This window comes from Strix aluco, chromosome 2 (genome assembly GCF_031877795.1).
Source record: "Strix aluco isolate bStrAlu1 chromosome 2, bStrAlu1.hap1, whole genome shotgun sequence".
Classification (NCBI taxonomy): Eukaryota; Metazoa; Chordata; class Aves; order Strigiformes; family Strigidae; genus Strix; species Strix aluco.
Genome location: NC_133932.1, coordinates 78,140,185 through 78,165,219, shown reverse-complemented (window position 1 = coordinate 78,165,219; position 25,035 = coordinate 78,140,185). Strand labels below are relative to the sequence as shown.

Here is a 25,035-nt window from a genome sequence, read left to right as displayed (position 1 = left end):
TTTTTATGTCATTTGGATAATAAAGTCATCATCATGCCCTCATGTGGATTCTGTAGACAAGAGGTTCTACATGTGGTCCCTTGATAATTGCCTAAATTAAAATATTAAAGGCCTAACAGCCGTTGCGTTGACCTTTTTCTGCCTTGCTGCAGACAGATGAGCTGCTGTTTATTACAAAGGTTCCTTCCCACAGGTGAAGATTTAAGTGAGATTCCAGGACCCTCTTTCCCACCCCCTTTACAATGCAGTATATCGGAGCCCTGCTGCTTCAACAACTTTGATTAGAGGCCTCCATCCTTACAATCCCCAGAATGCGTTTATCACTCTCAAGTTATTTTGTTTAGTTTTTAAAAAATATTTCAGATTCCAGTGCTCAAAAGCAGCAATTTAATAAATATTTATTCCCCAGAAACTGCTCATTTGAAAAGTTTTATATGGCTAACCTCATTGCTACAGTGATGAAATCAAACTGAGAGATGAAAACAAGAATCAGCAATATACTAACTAACTTGCTGGCTGGTTAACAGCAATCAGCCTCTTCAAAAGAAATTTTTGAACTTGTGTTATTTTTTTCCATGAATATTGCAGAATCAGAGCTTTAATTGGGGCTGTGTCCTTACAAAGCAAAGCCATGGAAAAAGCTGTGTAAACATTAAAGCCTCAGAGGAACAGCAGCAACAGAAAAAAAATGTTTTACAGTTGAGAGGGTGAGGCAGAGAAGGAAAGTGTTACAGACATGAAAACCACAGGATCAGTATTCCTATGGAGCTGATAAGCAGAGCTCCAAAGTTCCTGCTGAATGCTCCCTGCTTGTATTCCTCCTGGAGCCTTCGGAAGGGCTATAGTGGAACATGGGGGACATGATTACATATAGATGCAGAAAGGGTGTGATTATAAGGGGCATCCTTCATGCCAGCTGTCAGTCAGAAAAATAATTATAACTGTATTTTATTACAGGAATTATATTGGAATTGGGTACGTTCAGAGTTGAAGTTTAGAGTGTGTAATACAACCTCAATTGTTAGATCAAATTTAATGTGTTTACTGTGCATTCTAGGAGAATAAAAGAGAAATTTGACTCTCAACAGGAGGAGAGAATAACTTGCAAGTATTTTTCCTGGTGGAGGAAAAAGCTCCCTTCCCCCCCCCCCAACTTCTCTGGTAACAAATAATTATTCTAGTTTTTCAAGAGGAAAAAAATGTATGCGATAAGCTTGAAGGGTGATATGTTTTAAGCCTGCCAGGTAGATTTGATCCTCATGTTGAAATATTTTTTTTTTTCAAATATATAATTATTTTTACCTCTGATTTTTTTGAAGGTACGTGTTGACAGTGGCATACAACAAGGAAGTGATATTAGCATTTACTATGATCCTATGATCTCAAAAGTGAGTTGATTATTTTTCAATATTTTAAAGGTAACTTTATACACGGATCTTTTAAATGACGGAGAGTATGTTAAAGGATTGGTAAATCAGGATTTTAAAGGTGCTAAGCATATCATGCCTCAAGGGGATGTGAAAGAATTGAAGGAAGATGTGGAATAGAGGAAATTTAGTGTCACTTCTAAACAAAATTTTTTAAATCTTTTGACACAGTAATTATTTGTCTTGCAATTTCTGATTACTAAAAGGATTCTGATTTAAACAGAAGCCATTATTTTGAGACTTAGGTGCTGCCATTCTATCTTTTTAAATGGAATGTAGCCAGACTAAAGTTTCAATAATTCTGACTTCCAAAAAAAATCAGTGAAAGAAATGGTTGCTAATGTCTCTTAGTATTAGTTCTTATTCATCAGTAACATATTGGTAAAAATAAAATATGACGTTATAGTCAGACTTCAGTTGTCAAAAAAATTGACAAATCTTAGAAGTTGGTTGGGCATTAGAAGTCAGGAGAGTCAACTAGATATTGAACCTCTGCTCGTATTTTCTGTGCGCCTAAACAAGAAGAGAGCTGGTTTAGATGCCTTAAGTTTTATGAAGGAGAAGTGTTTGGCCTTCTTTCATTGAATGGGTTAAGAGATCTTAGTTTTTGCTTGATGTTTTAGAGAGCCTCTGAAGCACAGATAGAGCAATGTGAGATGTTTTTGTCACTGCAGAAGTTCTACAAACCATTTTCATTTTAAATGCTATTCAAATTCTAGAGACAAACATTATCTCATTTCTAGGTAACTTAAATACCTTTTTTCCCCTGTTTCTTAGCTGATTACCTATGGCTCTAATAGAGCTGAAGCACTGAAAAGAATGGAAGAGGCTTTGGACAATTACGTAATTCGAGGTAACTACAGAAATTTGGGTTCCTAGTGTGATAGGCTGCCATCTATTTCAAGAAAACAGCTTGAAAATGTAGTAATTAGCAAATTGAGTAAAGTTCCTGCTTCTTAAGTGCAAATTAAAACAGGAAAAGCTTGTGTTAATTAAGCTGAGAAGATACATCAAATCTAAAGAGACTTCATTTTTTTCTCCATTGTTTTTGCTTGAATATTATGAGATAAATATTTAAATAATTTCCTTAAACTCATAAAGAGTTTTCACTGAATGGTAGCATATAATTCATTTATTATGTTGTAAGGGGGGAAAAAAAGGCCACTGCGCTGTAAGAAATTTAAAGTAGTTGCCATTTTATAGCAGTTTAATGCATTGATTGTGGTCAAATAATATCATAACGCAGTATTTGATTCTTTCTATATATTTTTCTTAGTTCCAAGGTAATTGTTTAGGTTTGGGCAAATACAGATGTAGGCTGATGATCAAAATGTGTTTCAGCTCTTGCTGACTGACTGCCTAGGAGAAGGAGCCATTCTCCCAGCCTTTCCAAGCAGCAGGGGTGAATTGGCCATGACTGCTTTAACTCCTAACATTTTAGAGAGGGATGTTGTGGTTTGTGTGGGAGAAATCTTTAGATCTTCCTCTGTACCTTATGGAAAATAGGAAGGACAACTCAGGATAGGAGAGGGGAAAATGGGATTTTATTTTTTTTTTAAATCTTTTCTTTTCATGAAGGTTGTCCTGGTTTAACCAGGATAGGGTTAAGTTTCCCCAGCAGAGAGGGGGAGCTCTAGCCAGGTTATTCAGATACCATGGGGACATCACATCCTGGCAGGTCACATTTTCCTGGCGCGGGAGCGCGGTGCACTCGTGGTTTTGTACATCGTGCTTCAAACTGCTGTATTTGGTAGCTATTTTGCTCTGTTCATTGCTATCACTATTACTGTTATTGTTATTGTTGTTGTTGGTTGTGTTGCTATTGCACTGTTGTATTAAACCTTTCCTTATTTCAGTCTTGGGGCTTTGTATTTCACTCCCTTTGTGGGGGAGGGGCAGCGGCTGCGTGGTCTCAGACCCCGGCAGGGGCTAAACTACCACAAAGGTGATCAGAGAAGGGAACTGTAATGTGGCAAAAAAATCTTCATTTTACCTCTTAACTGTGTGGGTATTTGGGGGAGCTGATTTTTTCATTACTAGTCAGTGTCCTTGAAGAACCAGGATAGGTGGGAAGGCTCCTGGAGGATTTTCTGTCTTTGTTCCTTGTTTTGATTGCTAGACACGTTGTTCCATGGTTTCAGATGGGAGAAAGACTTGGAACACTTATTTAATTCCTCCCTTGAATGGCTGGGAGGAGGAGCAGCAGAGACCTCATATAGTAGACAATCGTATGAGTGTTTCTGTAAAACTTGGTTTGGCTTTAATGCTGTCTGCTGAATACTACAGATACCATGTCAGTCTGGAAAGATTTATCTACCTAGGGGAAAATGAGCATCCCTCTGCTACAGTGGAGCTAGATAGGTGGTAGGATTAGCCATTGTAAATGACCTGCTAACTCTAAAGAGGGTTTATGCTGGTGCAACTTGAGCCATTAGACCATTACAGTAGAGTGTGCTGATGTAAACCCCTGCTGTATAACAGCAGAGTAAATTTATACGAGAGGGAAATTTATACCGCTGTTGCTAGACTGATGTGAGGTGGGATTTGTTGGGGTTTTTTTTGTTGTTGTTTTTTTTAATGGAGACAGGCTCTGGATTCAGACTCAGTTGTGTTAATAGCAAATGGTGCTTGAAGAATTATTTAATAAGAATATTGGAATTGTGTGTGGAGCATCATCTCTTATTGTCTGCTACAACATGGGATGGAACCTCATTGTTTGTTCTTAGGTGTTTTACACAGATGTGTATGTACCTAATAACAGCTCCACAGATACATAAATACCTACAAAGGATATAACACCTTCCATCTGAAAATTACTAATTTTCATTCTTGATTTTCTTTATGGCCTTTTATTAGTATGTATGTATGCATTTAAGTGTTCATACCCGGTATCTCCATAGTATTTCTATCTGTGAAAAGGCTCTTAAACTATTAAAAACGTTGGAAGAAGTAATAAATGAACTGCAGGGGTAATAAATTTTTTTTCTGAAGTATTACAAAGGACAAATTTTAATTTACCAGAGGTTTCAAAAGCAGACGAATTTCCAGAACACATTTTTAGTTGCAGTGGCCAGTGGTTTCCATTTGAAAACCAACAGGATTTTTGTGTAGTTCTAGTAGTTTCTTCCCAGGGTTTATTTAAAATGGAACATTCATGGGTATAAAAGTATCTCTTCACTTGCCTGGTGTGAATGATGCTTGATAGGGCAGTTTGTAGAAACTGGCCTATCTGTAATGTTTTGAACTGCTTTGACACATGCAGAACTCTCATTGTTCAGAGGAATTGTCTCTAATAAGTTCAGGTGAGCTTAACAGGTGATGAGGAAGTAGTAATATATTGCAGAAAAATAATAAAATATCCAAAAAGTAAAAGCAATTTCATGCATTTTTTTCTAAAATAATTGTGTATATTTTTGCTTGAAAATGTTGGGTGCCATGTAAAACAATATTAAACCACCTTGATCTTGCGTGAAAGTGACTCACATGAAGTCTTCTCAATAATAGTAGAAGATACAGAATATAGTAAAAGATAGAGAATAGTTTTTTACCTAGTGTTGAAGTTACTTGGTTTTATATTTGAATAGTGAGCCTGTAGATAACTATTTAGAGATCACTGTAGTCTTCCTGAATAGTGTGCTCCATATTCCTATTTCTGAAGACAGTCCTGTCCCACCCCCCCCCCCCAGTTTCTTTGGAAATTTCCAGCTTTTATGTTTGCTTTCTGTTTTAGAGACAGTGTGTTTTTTTTTTTTCTCCTGTAACAAGTCTCTTTTGAGTTACAAAGCATTTTAGCTAAGCAATACCAGCTGAAGTCAGCGTGAATTGTACTGATAATATACACTCTGAGAATTTAGATTTAAATTCCGAAGAATTGCAACATTTCTGTAACCAAAAATGCTGGTTCACTCACGCAGGGTGGGAATGGGATGGGGTGACTGGGTAACAGTTCAAGGACCATCTGATGGGTAGCTTAGGGACTTCTAATGGAAGATGGAGTCTTTCCCATCACTTCTGTGTCACCAGTTCAAAGCAGGCAAAAGTTGGTAAGGACTTTTAGTCACTAATATTTTGATGGTTGCTTACTGACCTGCACGAAATCAGTGGTCTCTGTCTAGTTCCTAGAAGATTGTCGGAACAAATGCCACCATGTAATGTCATTCATGGCAGTCCTGGCAGAGAATCCAGGGACTGAAGTGGCACAGTGACCCTCTAGGAGGTGACTCATCCAGGCTGGGTTGGACAGTGTGAAGTGCAAGGACTTTGCTGTTCCTTGTCTACTGGCTGTATGAGCAGACATTCAATTTCTACTGCTGTGGCTTTAGGATATCCAAGAGTTACCCCATTCCCTGTTAGCTCCATTCCACTTACAGAGAACAAGTCCTCAGACTACAGTCTTTATTGACTTGTTTTCTAGGACCAGATAGTACCTGGCCTTGAATCCATGGTTCAGCTGTCCCTCTTAGTTAAATCTGCCTGACAACATTATGAAGGAAATTAATTTAATTAAATTTCCAAAAATAGTATTTACAAAGAAAGCAGACTTATGCAGACCTTGAGTAAATAATATTTTAAGCAACCAAGACTGCATGATATAGTGCCTGTAATAGCAGTAGCTTGACTATAAATGCTGAATAAATCAAATTGTGATATTTGCAACAATGCTATGCTCTGAAAATGCCTATTGCCATAACATTTTATTACAGTTTGGGCTGGTACAACTTGCACACACTGAAATAGAAATTCTACAGTCTGTTCATTGGTAAATGCTAACAGTGTGACTAACTGAAGATACATTCAGTGTGGTCATGGGAATGTAATTTGCATCTTATTTCCTGTGTAATATCTGTTATTAATGGGAACAGTTGAAAGTCTTGGATAGCACTTCTTTGAGAACTGATCTGAATTCAAAATCTCAGTTGATACTTCTGAATGGGGAAGGGTCTAATTAACATTTTTATCCATGGGTCTTCTGGTATAGTTCAGGGTCTAACTCAGATTTGTTTCAAGCAAGTACACTTTTTGTTTTATCCAGTGGTTACTGGAGAATTTGTGAATACTGAAAAGTTTAAGATGTCGGTCAAGCATAGAGGCACTGTTTCTCATTGGGATGGGGAATGAGTTGTTGTTAATAGTTAATCTTTCTCTTGTTTTATGCCACTTTTCTTCAGAAACTTAAGATTTTGTTTCTACTTTTTAATTTGAATAACAGAAATAGAGTATTGGAAGGATGCCTTTCAGTGTGTCTACTGTATGTGTAAATATGATGTGCAATTTCCCTCTTCTCAGTTTCTCTAAGATTTTAGCATGTGTTTGTCATGTCATTTTTGATGCTGAATAATCTGTTCATTTTTTGAAGACATATAAAACCCAGTGTGGGAAGTTTACGTATTAAAGTTGATTTTTATTTATTTCAATAAAAGAAATTGACATATTTATGCAGCAAGTAGAACTGATAATCAGTTCATCAGAGGTATGATTGGGCAGATAGCTCGTATGCTTGACCGCAGAGATTCCTGTAATATCTTGCCTTTGACCTCTGCTTTTTATCTTCCCTGCTGATTCAAATATAAAGCAGTAACATGAAATTAGCAGTCTTTGTGTAAAGTCAACTGTTCTCTGTTGAGATCCTGCTTGCTGTGAGGAGAGAGGAATGTAGTAGACCATTTGGGAGAAAAGACTGGAAAAAGGTTGGGGGAAAGAGTAAGCAGCAGATAGAGCTAGGAGTAGAAATGAGGGGGAAGTAAAGGAACTGCCAACTGGGGGCTGGTGGAGGCAGGGGGATATTCCAACATGTGGTAGAAGAGCGAGCATAGAAAGGAAAATGGAAACATGGTAAATAACTGTGGTGAATATTTGAGGGGAATGGGAATATAGAAGTGAACCTCTGATGTGAATAGAGACGTGTCAGAACAGTGGCAGCAGAAACTGTTGTCTGAGTTTTTGCAGCTGTAAACACACTAATTGGGAGAAAAAAGTGCTTAGGGTTGTGGAGAAGGCCTTGGCTTTCCAGGAAAAAGCATCCAACAAAAAATCCCCACTTTAATTTCAGTATTTTATCATATATATCAAATAAACTAATTTTCAGGTACAAAGATTTTCACAATAAACTTTAATTAAACCCAAATGTCATCAATTACTGAATGATTTTGTCTTTTATATATTAACTTAAAAGATAATTCTCAATGACAGTGATATTTGTAAGTTTTATACTCTTCTGTATTCTGATCCCATGCAGGTATGCTAGTGCACTCCTTGGTATTGTAAACAAAACAATTTTATGGGTAAACCAGTTTTCTTGCAAAACCACCACATAGTGTCTGTTCTTAAAAAAAAATGAAACAGGCCTTGTTCTCCTGGTTGTACTTGAAAAAAGTACTGCAACAGGTTGTACAACCAAACTGTGGATTCTCCCCTTTGCGTAGCAGAGGGGGAACCTGGGCTGGAAGTTCTGCACGTCTCTGCTCTCTGACCCTTTGCAGCGGGGACTAGCTGGTTCCCAAGTGTGTCAGCGTGGAAACTGAAATTGGAGAAGGGAAAGCAACAAATTTAGTTCAAAACCACAAGAAGGGATCATTGCAGGATGCTTGGAAACATCAGCTTGGAGCACAGACGCTGGCATGAGGGAATATTCTCCTGTTTCTCCTCTGCTTTTTTTCTTAAGCGAGTTGCAGGGGAGGGAATGGGAATGGCAGCTTGTCAGTGGTACATTATGGCATGTAGTTTAGGAAGGATTACAGTCAACTGCACTATGAAGGGGAAAGAAGGAAGGGTAGTTGTAGTACAGGCTGATCAGGTAAAAGAGGAAGTCAATGTTATTGATGCAGTAGAAGGGAAGTAAGATTTGTGTATGTGTTTTTTTTTTTCTTTGTCAGAGGAGTTTTGGCTTTTTTAGTTAAGAAAAAATGAGTTGTGACAGTGAAAAACTACATGAAATGCAGTGTGCCAGATTGAGGAGGCATTGGAGGACAAGTGCTGTTATCTCTAGTTATGCCCCTTAGATATAATGTTGTCCTGGTGTTCCATTCCCCTTCAGAGTGGAGGGGTGGCAGAGGGGAGGGTGATGGCAGGATGGCCATCCATTTTATTTCACTTGTTTTTGGCAAAGCCTGGTTAACTTTTGCTTCCAATTATTGTACTGATTCAAGCATTTGTATGTGTTTGCTAACACTATAAATAATGGACTGTGTAATCTTACTAAGAGGTTCAGAATTGCATGCATACAAAATGTGGTTTCAGTTTGAACTAATGATTTTTACAGTAGGAATTTACTGTATATTATATACTTTTTTCCCCCCTGTTCTTTTCCCCCTTTATTCTGGTCTATGAGTCTGTGAGCTCAAGACTTTAATATCAAGAATTAATGTTTTAATTGAAATGCATGTTCAGCTCTGAGGGTCAGTGGTGTACTTGATCCTGTATGAGAACTGTATGTGGATGTTTTTGTATTGAAATTACAAAGCTAAAAAAGCCTTTCTTCTCACTTTTAGAATGGGACTTTTTATGCAGATAGCCTGCTCTGAAGTGAATTGAAGCAAAACACAAGCTTTGAAAGACAATTAAACACTTGAATGTTGAGAGTTTTAGGGAATATTATGACAACTTTGGAATTGCAAACATGGAGGCTAGCTGGGTAGCAATCATGAACTTTGTAAAGTTCATGTGTTGAAAGTGATGTTTTCATAGTCTGTGCAAATCTATGATAATGTTCTTGTTTTAAGTGGAGAGTAACATAATCAGTATTTCATAATGCTCAGTGCAGAGCTTCATTAATATTTTATTATTTTTTGGTTTGAGAAATCAACTGGGATGCCTCCTAAACTTCATAGCATTTATTCTTATTCAGCATTTAAATTGATCGGTGATAATTTAGCTTTGCTATTTTTTTAAAAAGAGAAACCTCTAGTACTGTACTCCACACGTTTTCGCCATCAGTAAGTATGCAGATAAAATTCTTTCTATTCCACTTAGCACAATTTGAAATTATCAGCAAGTGAAGTATATTCAACTGCTTATCTACAGAGAGGCATGTAGGACTCCAATTAAGTTTACATGGATAAATGCAGATTTGTTTGCAGACGTCAAGATGACAGAAGCTTAATACTGTAAAAAGGCTAATCAACACTGAATATGTTTAGTGTCAGTAAATATTTATAGTGAAAACATTGCCTATGGTTTTGTGCCTTGGCATTCCAAGTTCTGATTTTTAGTGAGTAAAAATGTGGTGTGTTACCCTGTTCCTAAGACTGCTATAAAATTTTTGTTTTCTATAAAATTAATTTTGTTACCTTTTTTCTTTGTGTTTTCTTGGGAAGACAGGTTAGGAGTTAAGCTATGGTTTGTAAGTTAATAAAAAATCTGGTGTATTTAGCAAGGTTTTAAGACAGATGTAATCCAGAGAATGAAGAAGGGAAGGAGGCAAGACAGACAGGCAGTATGGGGAGTAATTTCTTCTGCTTATAATTTTATTTTTTTAACGAGGGTTTCTTCAAATAGTGGTTACTAATCAGCTCTGGTCAACAATGTGATTATTTACTGTGCTCATGGATTCATTAGGCAATAACTACAATTTAACTGGAAAATTAATTGAACCTCAGGAACACGTGTTTGTCATATATAAAACACACAAATGTATAAATATTTTTATTTTATTAGCTCTCCAGAAGTTAATTGCTAGTCCACTCTCTTTTACAAATGTATTTTGGAAAAAAGTGTGTCAAAATCGAAATCCAAGAAGTACATCTTAAATTGAGCTTCTACTCATGTAATATTGTATGAAGAATACAGCCAAGTGAAATAAAAAATAGAGGTGCAAGGAACATTGATTATTATTTTTTATTATGTTTTGACTTAGAGAGAAGAAGAATAACTGTAACGGCAGTTCTGCATCAGTCTTAACAGTGTAAAAAAGGTGATGCTGAAATGAAATTTTGTTTTCTGGAGGGGAAATAAATTGATATAGTTTAGGATTTTGTTTGTTTGTTGGAAATGTCATGGCTTGTCAGGTTAACAAATGTGATTTTGTTCCTGGCAGACTGCAGACCTGGTCAAGAAAAAGAAAAATTCCCTGAAAACCATTGCAACATAAATACAATATACTTCAGTTTAGTGTCTAACTTTGCATGAAATAAGCGCTGCCTGTTAGCCTCTGTTTGATCCTGTGAGAGTGTGCGGCTAATGTCTGGCCAGTGTTTTGGAAGCAGCAGGTAGTCAGGAGCAAGCTGCTCTAGGGGTCCATATTTCTGCAGCTTAGCAGTTACTCACACACAGATGGAGACCTTATGAACTTTGACAGAGGTCACGCTAAATTGCAAATCTAAAACTTCTAGACTTCTGAAGGATTACACTGGTACTCTTTTTTTTAAAGCCATACAATTGGGAACATCGCTAAAGGTATCAACTCAGTTTTGAGAAGTAGATCAGCCACACAGTCTTGCTCACATAATGATCATGGAGACTGATAAAGATAGCCTTTCATGATACTTTAAAGGGAAACTGTTGCATATTAAAATTTTAATTTACATATGTAAAATACATTTGTTATATTGCTTCCCAAACACCTAGGCTTGTCTGCTCTACTGAACTTGTTAAAGGAATTTTGGAGCTTAAAGCATTGCAGAATCCTCTGATTTTTCTGATGCATACAAGTTAGAAATAATTAAGATACCCATAGTATTTTTTTGATTTCAAGTCTTTTGGGGCAGTCAGTTGAGACACCAAGCTCTCTTTCAGCTGTCATCAGCCATCATCTCACCAGGGATCTTAGAGCAGTTTAGGAAAGAAAAACATGAGATGATATGGTTACACATTGTAGTGTGTTTCAGTGCTCCCAGACTTTGAATCCAGGATTTAAGAGGTCCTCTTTTGTCTTTTAATTACAGTGCTGAAGCTGTACTTAATAGATGAAAATCTCTGTGATATTTCAACGTACTATTCAAATGGAAAAATTTGAGGGATTTTGTAGCATCCAAAAAAAGGCACTATTTGTTTCCCAGTTATAGTAATTTAGCATAAGATTTCTTTTTTAATTTTTTGTTTAGTGGAGATGCAATGTGAGTTTCATTCAGTGTTTGTGAAATCAGGGTCCATGAATGACTATCTAGGTCACAGACAGCAAGGAGGCTGATCCTCTTTTAATCAAATGGTCAGATTTTTATCTTGTCAACATTGAACTGGTTGTGTAATGTGCTACTTAATGGCTCATGAACTAGTCTTTAAAGCTATGACTTCATGATTAGTGAGGCTGAGTCTGACTCCATGTACTGAAAGTGGTTTCAGTGATGGCCACACAGAGAGCTTGAAAATTCACACCAGCAGCAGACTGTAGGGGAAGAAAAGCTTTAAAACTGAACTGGTCTGCACATAAAATAACAAGAATGTTATTCGTGCTTCTAAACGGGAAAAACGCAAAGTAGGAGAGCAAAAGAATCTTGTTCTGTAGCCTCAGCAATTTGTAGTCACTGTACTGCTAGTGTCCTTGCTTTGGGGAGGTCTTGATTGGGAAAAAATTCCGGATAGCTTAATTTGCAGTTGAGAGACCTGAGTTTGCAATTAATTCTTATTCATGTTATTTTAAACTAGAGCTATTAGAAAAAAAATGTGCAAATAACTTTTGAGTCATGTCATCACTGTATGAATCATAGTAACTTGTAAGTAAACATATCTAAAGTTCAGAATGTTGTGCTTTACAAGAGTTATGGGTGCACAGACAAGTTTTTACAAGATAAACTAGTCTGTGATGTGCTCTGCATTTTATACTTCATGGTGTGCACCTAACACCAAAGTTCATGTGACCTGGCAAATGCAATGTGATTTGGAGTTGCCTGTCCCTGTGACACTGAGAGGAAAGAATGTGCATCACTTTCTACTTCCTGAAGGGCAAGAATGTGTACACTGCACAGCTGAGGTTGGATAACCTCTTTCCTATAGCAGCTTCCTCATTTATCCATACCTGGAATGGATGAGGCAGCTGCATAAACTTACAGTTTATGCTCCTGTATTGCATGTTTATTTCAGCTTCTCTTATGAAATATTAATGTTTATGAGGCAGTGTTATTCTCTAGTCATGTTGAGACTGAACTGTTGTGGCTCTTCAAATTTTCTGGTACAATCTCTTTCCAAAATTGAGAAGAGAGTTGAGATGAAGATGGTATTTTTCTTTTACCTGCATAATTTTAAACTTTCTCTTCCAGAGGTGACCTGTGTGCTACTCTCAAAAGAGAAAGTATCTACTCCTTGAAAATTGTTTAGAATGCAGTAGGCAGAAGATAATTTAAATTATCTGGGTATTTTTTTTAGGGATTTTTTTGCACTTGCTTTCCTCTCCCACCTCCTACAAATACTTCTTTGTATTTAATATTTCAGTGAAATGAGTTTTAATGACTATCATATTCAGTGTTAAACTGCAAGTACTTCTGGCAAAGCGCAGTTTAGCATTCAGTTATGAAGTAAGTTACACAACCATGTTAAATTCAAAGGAAAATAAAGCTTGAAGGATTTAAGAAAATTGTCTAGTCCCACTGCCTGAACTAAGGTATACCAACTGTATCTGCATCCTGTCAGGTGTTTCTTTAACCTGTTTTTAAAGATTTTCACTGACTCCAGAATTTTTCCCTAGGCAATCTTTTTCCAGTATTAACTCTCGTAAGTACATATCTTGTGCTGACATCTACTCCTGATTATGTTTTTTCCAGCCTACGTTAGAAATGGGATATGGTTTATTCCTTTCCTCTCTGAGAAAACAAGTTAATCTTTTACTCATCTGTGAGGAAGGGGCAGAGGACTTACTGTTTTCTTTGCGGGTACTAGACTGATACAGGCAGCATCCTTTGAGCTGTGTAGCTTTAGATTTCATTTGTTAGAAGTTGTCTTTTTTTGTTGGCACAAAAAGCAGGGGAAAAGAAGGGAGAGAAAATTATGAAAAAAAAGAAAGAGAGGAGACAGGCTGAGAAGTGGAATGGAAGGAGATGAATTAGAAAAAAAGAAAAAAGAGGTATAATATTTAAAGAAATTAAAGGACAAAGGTGGCTGTAAGAACTCTATGATAAGTAATTTTTTAATTAAAGAATTTTTTTTTTGGTGGGGGTGAGGCTACATGCCAAGCAGGGTCATGCTAAAGGGGGAATGGGGCATTCGATAAAAGAATTGGCTAGACAAGGTTGGATAAAGGTATACATGGAGTAAGCAGTAGATTTCTTTGTTTTGTAAGTTCCACAGGAGTCTCTTACAAATGGAAAAAAAAGGTTTTAAAATTACATACAGCTGATAAAACTTTTTACTGTCTTTCATTTCTGTGATTGGAGTGTAACATGGCCACATATCTTCCACAGGAGTGTGCGTATATAAGGTGGCAGGATGGCAAGGTGGACCAGAGTTGACTGGAATGGGACTGATACTTATGGTCATGAGTAATGTGTCATTTCAAGGAGATCGCTCTGGTTTTATCTATATATCTGCTAGGACTGAACCAAAAGTTTCTTGCTTGTGCATGCTGGTGTTTGAAACTAGATGTTTGAATTAGGCTTGATGAGGTGAAAAATTGGAAAGTTTACTTCTTAATTAGGCTGAGTGTTTAAGGAGGCTATCTTGAGGCAGGAGTGGAACAAAATTGGTATATCTGCATTGATTACATCAGTCCTGTGGTCTCTGAGTTGTGAACAAGTATTTATTCTACCAAGGTAAGAGCTCATACTTTCACAAGTTGTTTCCCACTGTAATTTGTGATGAATATGTTTACTTGATTTTGTATTGATTTTTTGTTTTCAGGTGTGGCTCACAATATTTCTTTACTGCGAGAAGTGATTGTTCATCCACGCTTTGTTCAAGGAGACATCAGCACTAAATTCCTTCCTGAAGTCTATCCTGATGGTTTTAAAGGTTTGTTCCATTTGGGAATGTTTCTTTTTTCTTTCCTTGAGAGGTGTTGTTTCTGATTATTATTCCTTTATATTTATAGACTGACATGTCCCCCAATCAGTCTTTTTTTTTTTTTTCTTAAATGTATCTGTGCATCCATGCAATTAAGAGTTTTTAAATAATGCATAATATAATTGAAACAGTTATTTCCCTTTACTTTCAAGAAGGCAAAATACATACTTGTAGTGACAAAATAGTAAATGAAGTATATCCAAAGTCAAGAAAAACAATTTGTAGGTGATATGAAATATGTAAAATAAACATCAGTTCAACTCTACCATGCTATTGTGCTTCATTACAGACAGTGCTCCTACTGTTAACTGAAGATAAGATTTTTTTTTTTTACGCAACATTATTGCTTCTCCGGTGAGTTTATGCAGCATCTTTAGAATTGCCTTTTGGCACCCTTTGTATTCACTGTAGCATTGACTTGGAGGATCTGGCATTTTGTCAGAGTAGCTCAGTAACCTGGTCTTAATGCTTGTTACACACAGCAATGGGTATCACCTTGAAATTATTAACCCATCCACTAGGTTAACTTAAACACAAATGTAAATGTTTCTTTACAACATCCCAAACAGCTCAGTTGCAAAAATGTGTAACAACAGTTGGTAGAGAAACGTAAGTAAACAAATAGATTGGTTTCCTTTTCACAAGGATCGAATTTTAAAAGGTTGTCTCCTCTCTCAGCTAATCTGCTGTAGGTGCTTTCTTAACCTGTGTAGTCAGAGACTCAGTCCTGCTATACAGGCCTTACACCTCAGCTGACATTCATCAGGCAGAACCTCTTATTTATTTAAAAAAAAAAAAAAAGACAGTGTTTATAGCTCATCATTTGTGGGTGCTTTATGAATCCCATGGAGATTCCCTTCTCTCCCATTCATCATTAATCCAATGTGGCAGAATCCTCATCCCACTTCGAAGACAACACTGCCAGATTGGCAGTCATTGGACATGACTGGCGCCTTGCCAAATTCTAGTCTCGTTAAGGAGCAGAACAGATTTTTCTTACCTCAGGACTCTGTGTGTAAGTTTGGTGCAAAGAATATTCATCCACAGAACTACTGTATATCATGATGTAATTGGCAACTCTGTGTGATACAATCCTACGTGTGGGATTAATGCATCCAGCTTGTTATTGGCTCCTGACTGTGACCAAAGCAATAGGAGTTATTCACCTTGGGTGGCAGTAAGCTTGTGATGGTTGAAGCTCAAATGGTCTTTTGTCATCTTTGCTAAGGTGTACTTAACGAATCTTCAGGCAACTCAGCTGGCTTTCATCCAGCACAGACTTGAGGGTACTCTGATATGCTCTGAAGGCTCAGTGCTGCTGATTAGCTGGTCTGTCTCCCTTCTCTGAGACTTTAATACAGAATCCCATGTCCTGTCTCTTTGATGATTCTGGGACTTTTCAGTCCTTTTCCTCGGTGGATTCAGTTCCCATAAACCAGCATAAAACTGCCTTTTTTTTTTTTTTATTGTTCCTGCTTTTGTTAGGGTAGTTTTTTGAGAGTTCTTGGGTTGACTTAGCTCATGAAGGAATCTGGTGAACTTCAGCAGATGTGCAAAGTGAGTGGCAGGCTAAGAATGGGGAGAAGGGAATAGAGAAGAAAGGTAAGGATATAAGATGTTAAATAGGTTTATAACATTTTGTGAAAAGGCATCCTCACCTCACACAACTGGGAACAATAAAAACATAAACCGTTCTACCCTTATTTGTGATAATGTGTCTGTTGGGGCCCTTAGTCACTTGTAAGAATCTGAGACAGGTTTTGCTGACCCAGGAGGAGACTCCTTGCTCTGTGTTTTTGACTACAGAAAGGCACTCTTGTCTTTTGTTCTTCTATTCTTGTTTTAATATTTTATATAGCAGTGTTAACCGGTATATAATCAGTTAATTACTTGTTGGTCCACAAATTGCAGGATGACAAGAAATTTGTTTTGGGGTCATCTGACTTGAACTGTATACGCATGTATTTACACAATACACACTGATGCAAAGGGCTGATAGTGTTGCAGTCTGAGGTAAACAGTAATATTGTATTAACAGAGTCTTAAAGATAAGCTTATGCCCCGGACACCAGAAGACACAAGAAGAGAGATTGTACAGTTCATAATAGAAACTAATGAATGACAGGCATGAAATGACTAGACTTTGTTCCTGCTGTATGAAAAGTCTCGCTCTTCTTCTTCTGTGTATCAAATACAAGCATACATTAGCCTTCTTAATGATAAAAAAATGCAGATATCATTATTAGAAAATATTTGTATTTTAAGAGTACTGATTCAAAGCTCATTGAAGTAATTGATAGCCCTTTTAATGATGTAGTTTGCTCTGGATTGGACCCTTCTGTCTTAAAAAAAAATAAGTGAGTTGAATTAGAGGATGTTTTTTTAAGTGCATATTGAAAAATACTTCTGCAAATGCAAGGCCTTTAATGGGAACTGTTGAAGGCAAGCAAGGGTGGTGGGCAGGTGGCAGTAGCTCAGCAAGAGAAACAAAGGCAAATTAACTTATGCAGTGTAAGTCCTCTACTCACTTCAACTAACATTTTTATGTAAATACCCAAGGTATACTTTGCTAGGAGGGTTTGAAAATGAAGTAACTTAATTTATTTTAATATTGTTTATAAAAGACATGTAGCTGTAAGAAAGATCTGGGATAATCTGAAAAATTAGAGCAATGAGTAGCCAAAGTGGATTTGGAAATACCTAGAAATATGTACTGTTGTTAACAGTAGGAATCTATACCAGAAGAAATTTTTAAATTTTGAAAACTTAAATGAAAAAAATTTCAATGATGTGTGCTATATTAATGCTCGAGCACATCCTATGTGTTTCTTTTGTAAACTACACAATTACCACTGTTGGTCTACATTGATGGTAAGTAATGAATGTCAGCTGTGTTCTTTCTGGTGACTGCAGGAAGTACTGGCCCATTTCTTATGTGCATTTTTCTTCAAATATAAATATTAACTTTAGTCTTAAGAGTAAAATAAGAGATGCTTTGTTTCCCAGTCTCATTTTCAAGTGTTTCATTATAAGTCCTTTATTAGAAAGCTTTTACTATAAGTTAAGAAAAAAATTAATTATTAGAAATATCTTGGCAGCTTTTCCATTAACCTGTGATGCCCACTTCAAATTACATCTAGAACGGAATGCTTAGTAATTTTCATGATTACAGTTTAACTCTTTTTCTTCCCTTCTTTAAATAAGCATTCATTAACAAAACCAGTTTGTTTATTGCAAGTTATTTTAAAATATTGTGGTGCTGAAACTAACCTTGCTCAGGATATGATTAGTGTGGGAAAACAGCTGCCGTCATACCCTTTTGTTGTCTGTGAGGGATGGATGGCTAGAATGCCGGCTGGCAGTGGGTCAGCTGGAGTGGGTTATTGCTCTGAGCACACATGCATGTTTTGGGGGCAGTGCAGATCTGAGGGTGGGTGCAGCAACACTGATGAGGTCAGGTGACACAAACATGTCTGTCTTACAGTGGCCTCCAAGCACTCTGCACAAAGCAAAAATGTTTGCCAAGCATGCAGGAGTAGCCCATACTACTAGATAGGGTATTGTCAAATGAGCTTCTGCAGCTTCCAACCAGCCTGGGATGCCTCTGTGCTTCCTAAGGAGTCTGGTGAGAAATATACCATTATCCCTGTTTTATAGGCACAGAAAGTATCTCTGTTTTCACAAAGGTCTAAGAGGAGTCTTTGACAAAGAACAAACTCAAGGATCATTCTTTGTGGTTCATTCTGTTTCACAGTTAATCTTTTCCTGGATATCTGTTTTAATACTGAGATTTTTTGTTTTTAATGGTCCCCTCTTCCTCGTTATTAAATGGCATCTTAATGTTTGGTCAGTCTCTTTGGGAGAGACATCCTGTGGAAATGAAAAATGGGGCATTTTCCAGGAGATCATCACGAAAGTCATACCAAAACTCAGGGGAGGGGAGGGGGGAAGGAAAAAGAATACTTTACTTCCCCTCTCCTAGCATGTTTAACCTCGTTTGGGTGGAGAGGAAGAGCAGAAGTTCTGATGGATGATTCTTTATGTTAACTGGTTTCTAATACACAAAGGAAGAAGGAGGAAGCACCTCTCTCTCCTGCAATTGTGTATTGGCTCCAGAGACTGTATACCAGGTAAAGGCTTTTAGATACATTGTGTTTGTCATAATTACCTGGGTTGGAGGAAATGATTACTCTGTTTTACTCAACACTTATTAAACCACTTCTGGAATACTGTGTCCAGTTTTAACCCCCTCACGCATGTAAGAAAGATGTCAAGAAGCTTGAATAAGGCTAGCCAGGAGTCACCAGCGTGGTGGTGGGGTTAGAACAGAGGACCTGTGAGGAGAGAGGCTGGGAGAACCTGGCTTGTTTAGCCTGAAAACAAGAAAGCTTAGGGTAGACCTAATGACAGCCTTCTCGTACCTCTGAGGGGGTTTCCAAGAAGATGAAGCCAGGGTCTTCAGCAAGTTGCATAGCAGCAGAGCAAGAGGCAGTGGTCATAAGTTGGAGATTTTAAAGACCTGTCTGCACAAATCTTTGAGCAACCTGGTCTGAATTTGATGTTGAGATTGCTTGGTGGGGAGGAGGAGCATACTGAATAAACTTAAGATCTCCCATGGTCCCTTCAAGCTCAGCCATTCCATAATTCTGTTATGAACGAAAGCGCTTTTTAGGTGAATTGGGACTGTAGATATGACTTTTAAATTTAAGTCTGGAGACTTTTGTTATTAGTTGAAAAGGGTAATGCAGCTTCCCCTGGCTGTGTTACTGTTAGAAGGGAGAGGACACTTGATGTTAATTCCATTCATCTTCTCCACACTGGAATCTAATTTTGTCTTAATTTTATGAAGCTACTGGATTATAAAAATTGACTTAACGGTTTACTTGACTTTCTTCTTTCTGGCAGGTGAAGCCAAGAAACATTTCTTGGTTTGTCACTAATCCCTTTATAATTAAAAATAGTAAGAGGTTTCCTTTCTGTATGCTATAGCATCCATCTTATAAATGGTCACGAGCTCTCTGAGAGACATACTTTCTTCACTGTTCTGAATAGTTTGAGATTTCATACGCAGACAGTATTGTCTGTCTTTGACCATCTGGGTGGACTTCAGAAGAAATTAAACCCTTTAATAACATCCAACTTTGTTTTCTGCTTCAGCCTACTTGGTATACATGTTACCTGTAATGGTCAACTTCAAAATCCATTGGGGAAAAACCTGAACCAAAACAGAACCTAGGAGTGATATAAACATTACCTGCATGCATGGGTATGGATCTGAATTATGCATTGCACTTTCCATCTTACCCATTTTGCTTTTAATTTTTATTCTTCCCAGTCAAAAAACAGTCACTTTTCAAATATTAAGTAACAGACTGGGGCACATAACCAGGGCTTGTTTGTTTTCTTTTTTTTTTTTTGCTCCTGTAATTGATAGTAGGAAACACATTTCTAGGACAAAATGCAAATGAGACTGTTATGGGAAAAATGACCTTTTATGTAATTTAATTTGAAGTTGGTTATGTAAAGTAATTGCATGAACCTTTTTGACTCAGCTTGGGGGATAGTGGGATAATATTGATTTAAGCAATCATAACATCAGGGAAATGAGAGAGAAAAATACTTTCTCCTTGTCCTTCTTCCGATGAGGGTTCTGTCATTTAGTGGTAATAGATGCGTGCGGTCTAGTTTTAAATAAGAACAACGGTGCTTCCGCTCCTTTAGTTGTGACTGAATTTTATAGCCATTAATCCTGTTTTATGTTCATCTTATATAATTCAGCTCAGTGATGATAGTGATAATGCAGAAGTATATCCCAGGTTGAGCAGAGAGATTTGGGAGCTGGTCTACATTTTATGGTGGAGGTGAAATCTCCATGTAGCCCAGGAGTCTGCAGTAATTAGAGTAGAAAAGAGCAGTGGCAGAACTTACCATGTTGGAAGCTGGGGAACCTTTGCTACTTATTTCACTCCCTGTCAAGGCAGCACGTGGACAAATGCCCCAAAGGTAGCTTTGTTACTTTTCAGATTGATCTTCTGTATGATGAATGTGAAAGACTGCATTGTTATAACTTTATTGATGGTGAATATTAACTTATACCTTAAGACACCCAATTGGAATCCTGAGGGGTGACTTCTGAAGTAAAATAATACTTGAAAGTGAAACAGAGGTATCACTATCTGGAACATTTTGTGTATTTCTAAATATAGTAATGTAATTGAAATTTTAACTTCAAAACGGTTTAAAATTCTGCTGAGCATAGCAGCAGAGCAAGAGCAGAAGGCAAGGGAAATGGGACTGGAGTTCAGAGAACTAAAGCAGTACTGACAGCAGTCTGTCTTGTCTAATAAAGGTAAATTGCCATCCTTAGGAAGCAGCTTTTAATCAAGCTTCCGAGGTATGCCTCCAAAGTTATGCACATTCTGTGGTAGGACTGTGTCTTTATTGCCAAAGACCATATTGCCGATTTTGATATGTTCTTGTTAACAGTTTATATTATCTCCCAGAAATCCCACATCGGATGCTACAGTCATGACCAGTTTCTGCTTGGCACATCTGTGCCACAACTGATGCAAATAGTGACAAATAGAGAAAGCGGATAAATATTCTTTTCATATTTGTGATAATGAAGTGGTGAATGTGACTCTTGATCAGTTGTTAACCTGTTTCAAATTATTGACCTTTGTTCACTGTTTGGAGTTTGATTTCTATTGAAGATACAGGGAGAAAATAGTTTTTGCAGCACAGCAAGCGCAAAAGCAGTTATTGATTTCATCCAAGATGAACGTCATGCAATAAAACCTTCAAATTGGGATCTTTCTAGTTTTACCTTGTTCCTTTATATGAGTTGATACTACCAGTGTGTGTTGGAGCAGGTGGGAACATGCAGTTTTGGTCATGTGGGTTTGTCATGGGTGTTGGGTGACTGAAAAGCAAAGGTTTTAGAATGGATTCCTGATGTATCTTTAGTTGAGACATGTAAACAGATCATCAATTTTAGATACAGTGTTTTGGAAAAATGATCTCAGAGCTTCTTTACTCTGTGTGTAAACAGTTGGAAAACTGGACCATTTCAGAGCCAGATAGTTGATGTTTCTGCATTGTATAATTACGTAAGGCTTGTATGTACATGTATATGTGCGTATATATACACATAAATAGTACAAAATTTCAGTGATTTTTGGCTTTCACTTTGCAAACAGTTTTTCTAGTAACTGGCAAAGGAAAGATCAAGTTTGTTTCTCAAGTCAGTTCTTCAACCTTTCAGCATTTGTATTTCTGCATGCGTTTGTTAAAGTGAAGACAGTTTCCATTTCAAGGCAGTTAAAAAATAATAAACACTGAGCAAAAGAAGTTGCAGTAATCTTTAGCCAGAATATGTTAATATGGACTAAATTAAAAATAGATTGATGCAGATCTGTTGGCTTTTGTTATTTTTAAATTTACATTTTTTTTTTGCCTGTGACAGCTCCTTTGTACTGTTAGCTGGAAATGTAATGAGTGTGTTTACCCACTTATTGGATGAAGGAAAGGCTGTGGATGTTGTCTGCCTTGACTTTAGTAAGGCCTTTGACACCGTTTCCCACAGCATTCTCCTGGCGAAACTGGCTGCTCGTGGCTTGGATGGGCACATGCTTCGCTGGGTAAAAAACTGGCTGGATGGCCGGGCCCAAAGAGTTGTGGTGAATAGAGTTAAATCCAGTTGGCGGCTGGTCACGAGTGGTGTCCCCCAGGGCTCGGTTTTGGGGCCACTCCTGTTTAACATCTTTATTGATGATCTAGATGAGGGGGTTGAGTGCACCCTCAGTAAGTTTGCAGATACACCAAGTTGGGTGGGAGTGTTGATCTGCTTGAGGGTAGGGAGGCTCTGCAGAGAGATCTGGACAGGCTGGAGCAGTGGGCTAAGGAAAACTGTATGAGCTTCATAAGGCCAAATGCCGGGTGCTGCACTTGGGCCACAACAACCCCCAGCAGCGCTACAGGCTTGGGGAGGAGTGGCTGGAGAGCTGCCAGTCAGAGAGGGACCTGGGGGTGTTGATTGACAGCCGGCTGAACATGAGCCAGCAGTGTGCCCAGGTGGCCAAGAAGGCCAATGGCATCCTGGCTTGTATCAGAAATAGTGTGGCCAGCAGAGACAGGGAAGTGATCTTACCCCTGTACTCGGCACTGGTGAGGCCGCACCTCGATGACTGTGTTCAGTTTTGGGCCCCTCACTACAAAAAGGACATTGAATTACTCGAGCGTGTCCAGAGAAGGGCAACGAAGCTGGTGAAGGGTCTGGAGCACATGTCGTACGAGGAACGGCTGAGGGAACTGGGGTTGTTTAGTCTGGAGAAGAGGAGGCTGAGGGGAGACCTCATCGCCCTCTACAACTACCTGAAAGGAGGTTGCAGAGAGCTGGGGATGAGTCTCTTTAACCAAGTAATAAGTGATAGAACAAGAAGGAATGGCCTCAAGTTGCACCAGGGAAGGTTTAGACTAGATATTAGGAAGCATTTCTTTACAGAACGGGTTGTTAGGCGTTGGAATGGACTGCCCAGGGAGGTGGTGGAGTCCCCATCCCTGGAGGTGTTTAAGAGTCGGGTTGTCATAGCGCTGAGGGATATGGTGTAGTTGGGAACTGTTAATGTTGGGTTGGTGGTTGGACTTGGATGATCTTTAAGGTCTTTTCCAACCTGGACAATTCTGTGATTCTGTGTTTCCATCCCCATGGCATGATTGCATTGCTGAGGTGGACTCTATGCAGGCTCTTTACCTATCCATATTTAATGTGCCCAGTGGAATGATGGGTCCTGTGCAGAAGATGTCTTGCTTTGAAATTGTGCACTTGTTACTGTAAAGTCTGCTCCAGTCCTTTTCAGAGGTGTCCATTCTGGGTTTTCTTGAGGATCACTTGCTAGTGACCAGTGCTGGGGAATGCGAACTAACGTTACATGCAGTAGTACTGAGGTGATGGGAGAATGGAGATGTAGAAGGGAGCTGTGTAACTGTTTCCTGCTGCAAGACTGGAAGTAAACATGCCCCCCTGGGCAGAGTTGCTCAGGGAGATGCAGCCTTCTGAACCCCATCCCCCTCCTCTTCCCCCATCCCTTCAGATGAAATCTGTACTTACCGTGGACGATGGCATTTGCTGTGATACGTACATATAAAGCACTTTTGAGAGCTGTGTTGTAACTGAGTTCAGCCAAGTCTTTCAGTCTTAACCTTTATTTTTTTAAACTTTATTTATTGTGTTATCCTCTCCTCTGGCTTTTGAAACATTCTTGCTTTCATCTGTGAGAAATCTCTCTCCTGAGGATAAAGTTTGCCTCTTTCTCCATGACAATTCAGCTTTGCTCTTCTTGCCTGTTCTATGTCAACTTTAACTTCCTGCCACTGTCTTATGGACTTTACTTGTCGTTTTGCTCCCTCTCTCATCGGTTTTGACTGTTCTGCTTTTCTGGTGATACCAGTCTTGGCCACCTATTTGCCAACTTTTCATACCAAATCTGTGTTGTGCGCTTTCTAACCTAAGATGGGGAGGTCAAAGTTCTGTCACTGTGCTCTGTCTTTTAGCCTGCTGAATGGACAGTTGAATTTCTAATTAACCTTCACTTTCTGGAACGAGACCAGGTTGGGAGAAAACCCCTTTCCAATCACCCTGGTTTGCACCTTTTTGTCCAAACCTTTATTAGCTTGCCTGCCTTCAGACTGTAGGCTACTTTGAGCTGTTTACTGCTTATGGAGTGTCATACATGACTTTGACTTCATTAGTCACAAACTAGTAATTACACAAAATGACACTAAGTGACCCAGGGCTGACAAGTAGTTCTATCCCCATTTATTTCTGGGGTTTATACTGTTGCGTTATCCCTTTTGCTTGGAAGATGTGTATCCTTTGCAAGGTGAAGTACTGAGAAAGAATGCTGTATATTTTGAATAAGTTCTAATGTACAGATGGATTCCTTACCAGCATGAAGCACAATATGTCAACCAGTGACATTTCAGTAACGAAAACAAGATGCTGCAGCATCGTTCAGTTTTTTTTCTTTCAGTTGTCAAATTGTTTTTAACAGTGATACCAGTGTTAGCAGTAGGGCTGATCTGTATGAAAACATGCAATTTAAACTCTGAAACTTGGAGCGTCTGCTATGCTAAGCCTCATCTTAATTTAGAGGGGGAAAAAACCATAAGTTTCACGTGTAAGGACTGAGCAGTGTCTTCACTAGTAGTTGTTACTTTTTGTGTCTGTGTTGGTCTCTGGTATCTAACTTTTTTTGTTAAACTTCTTTCTGAAAACTAGGACACAAGTTGACAGATCTTGAAAGAAGAGAACTACTGGCAACAGCAGCGTCTTTGTATGTGGCTGAACAACTGAGATCACAGCGATTTCTAGGGACTGCAAGGTGAGTTCATTTCTAGGAACTCAGATGTGTTGATGCGTTTTGTTAGTGGCATCTTCTCATGCATGAGAGAGACTGGTGAGAAACTGTATGATTTCTTGATGTAGTCTGGTTTTTCTAAATTCACATAGCTGTGGCTTACATTTCTCTACTCACCCAAGTCATACATGATTATTTTTATTCTACATATTAGCAATCTAATAGGCACAAAAATGTGTTACAAGCCAGTACAGTAATTAATGCACATCAGGAGTTTCATTAATGCAAAATGTTGCTGCACTAGTAACTAACCACAAATGGAGCAT

General features: G+C 38.2%; 1 protein-coding gene across 5 annotated transcripts in view; it reads left to right on the top strand.

Moving 5' to 3' along the window:
- The window catches only part of PCCA (propionyl-CoA carboxylase subunit alpha), a 289,977-nt gene that overhangs the window by 127,302 nt on the left and 137,640 nt on the right, over positions 1-25,035 (top strand). For all 5 annotated transcript variants that reach the window (XM_074815375.1, XM_074815376.1, XM_074815378.1 and 2 more), the window contains 4 exons: positions 1,320-1,388; positions 2,205-2,280; positions 14,190-14,300; positions 24,631-24,733. In XM_074815375.1, coding sequence (XP_074671476.1) covers positions 1,320-1,388; positions 2,205-2,280; positions 14,190-14,300; positions 24,631-24,733 — 359 coding nt within the window. The remainder of the gene's footprint in view (positions 1-1,319; positions 1,389-2,204; positions 2,281-14,189; positions 14,301-24,630; positions 24,734-25,035) is intronic.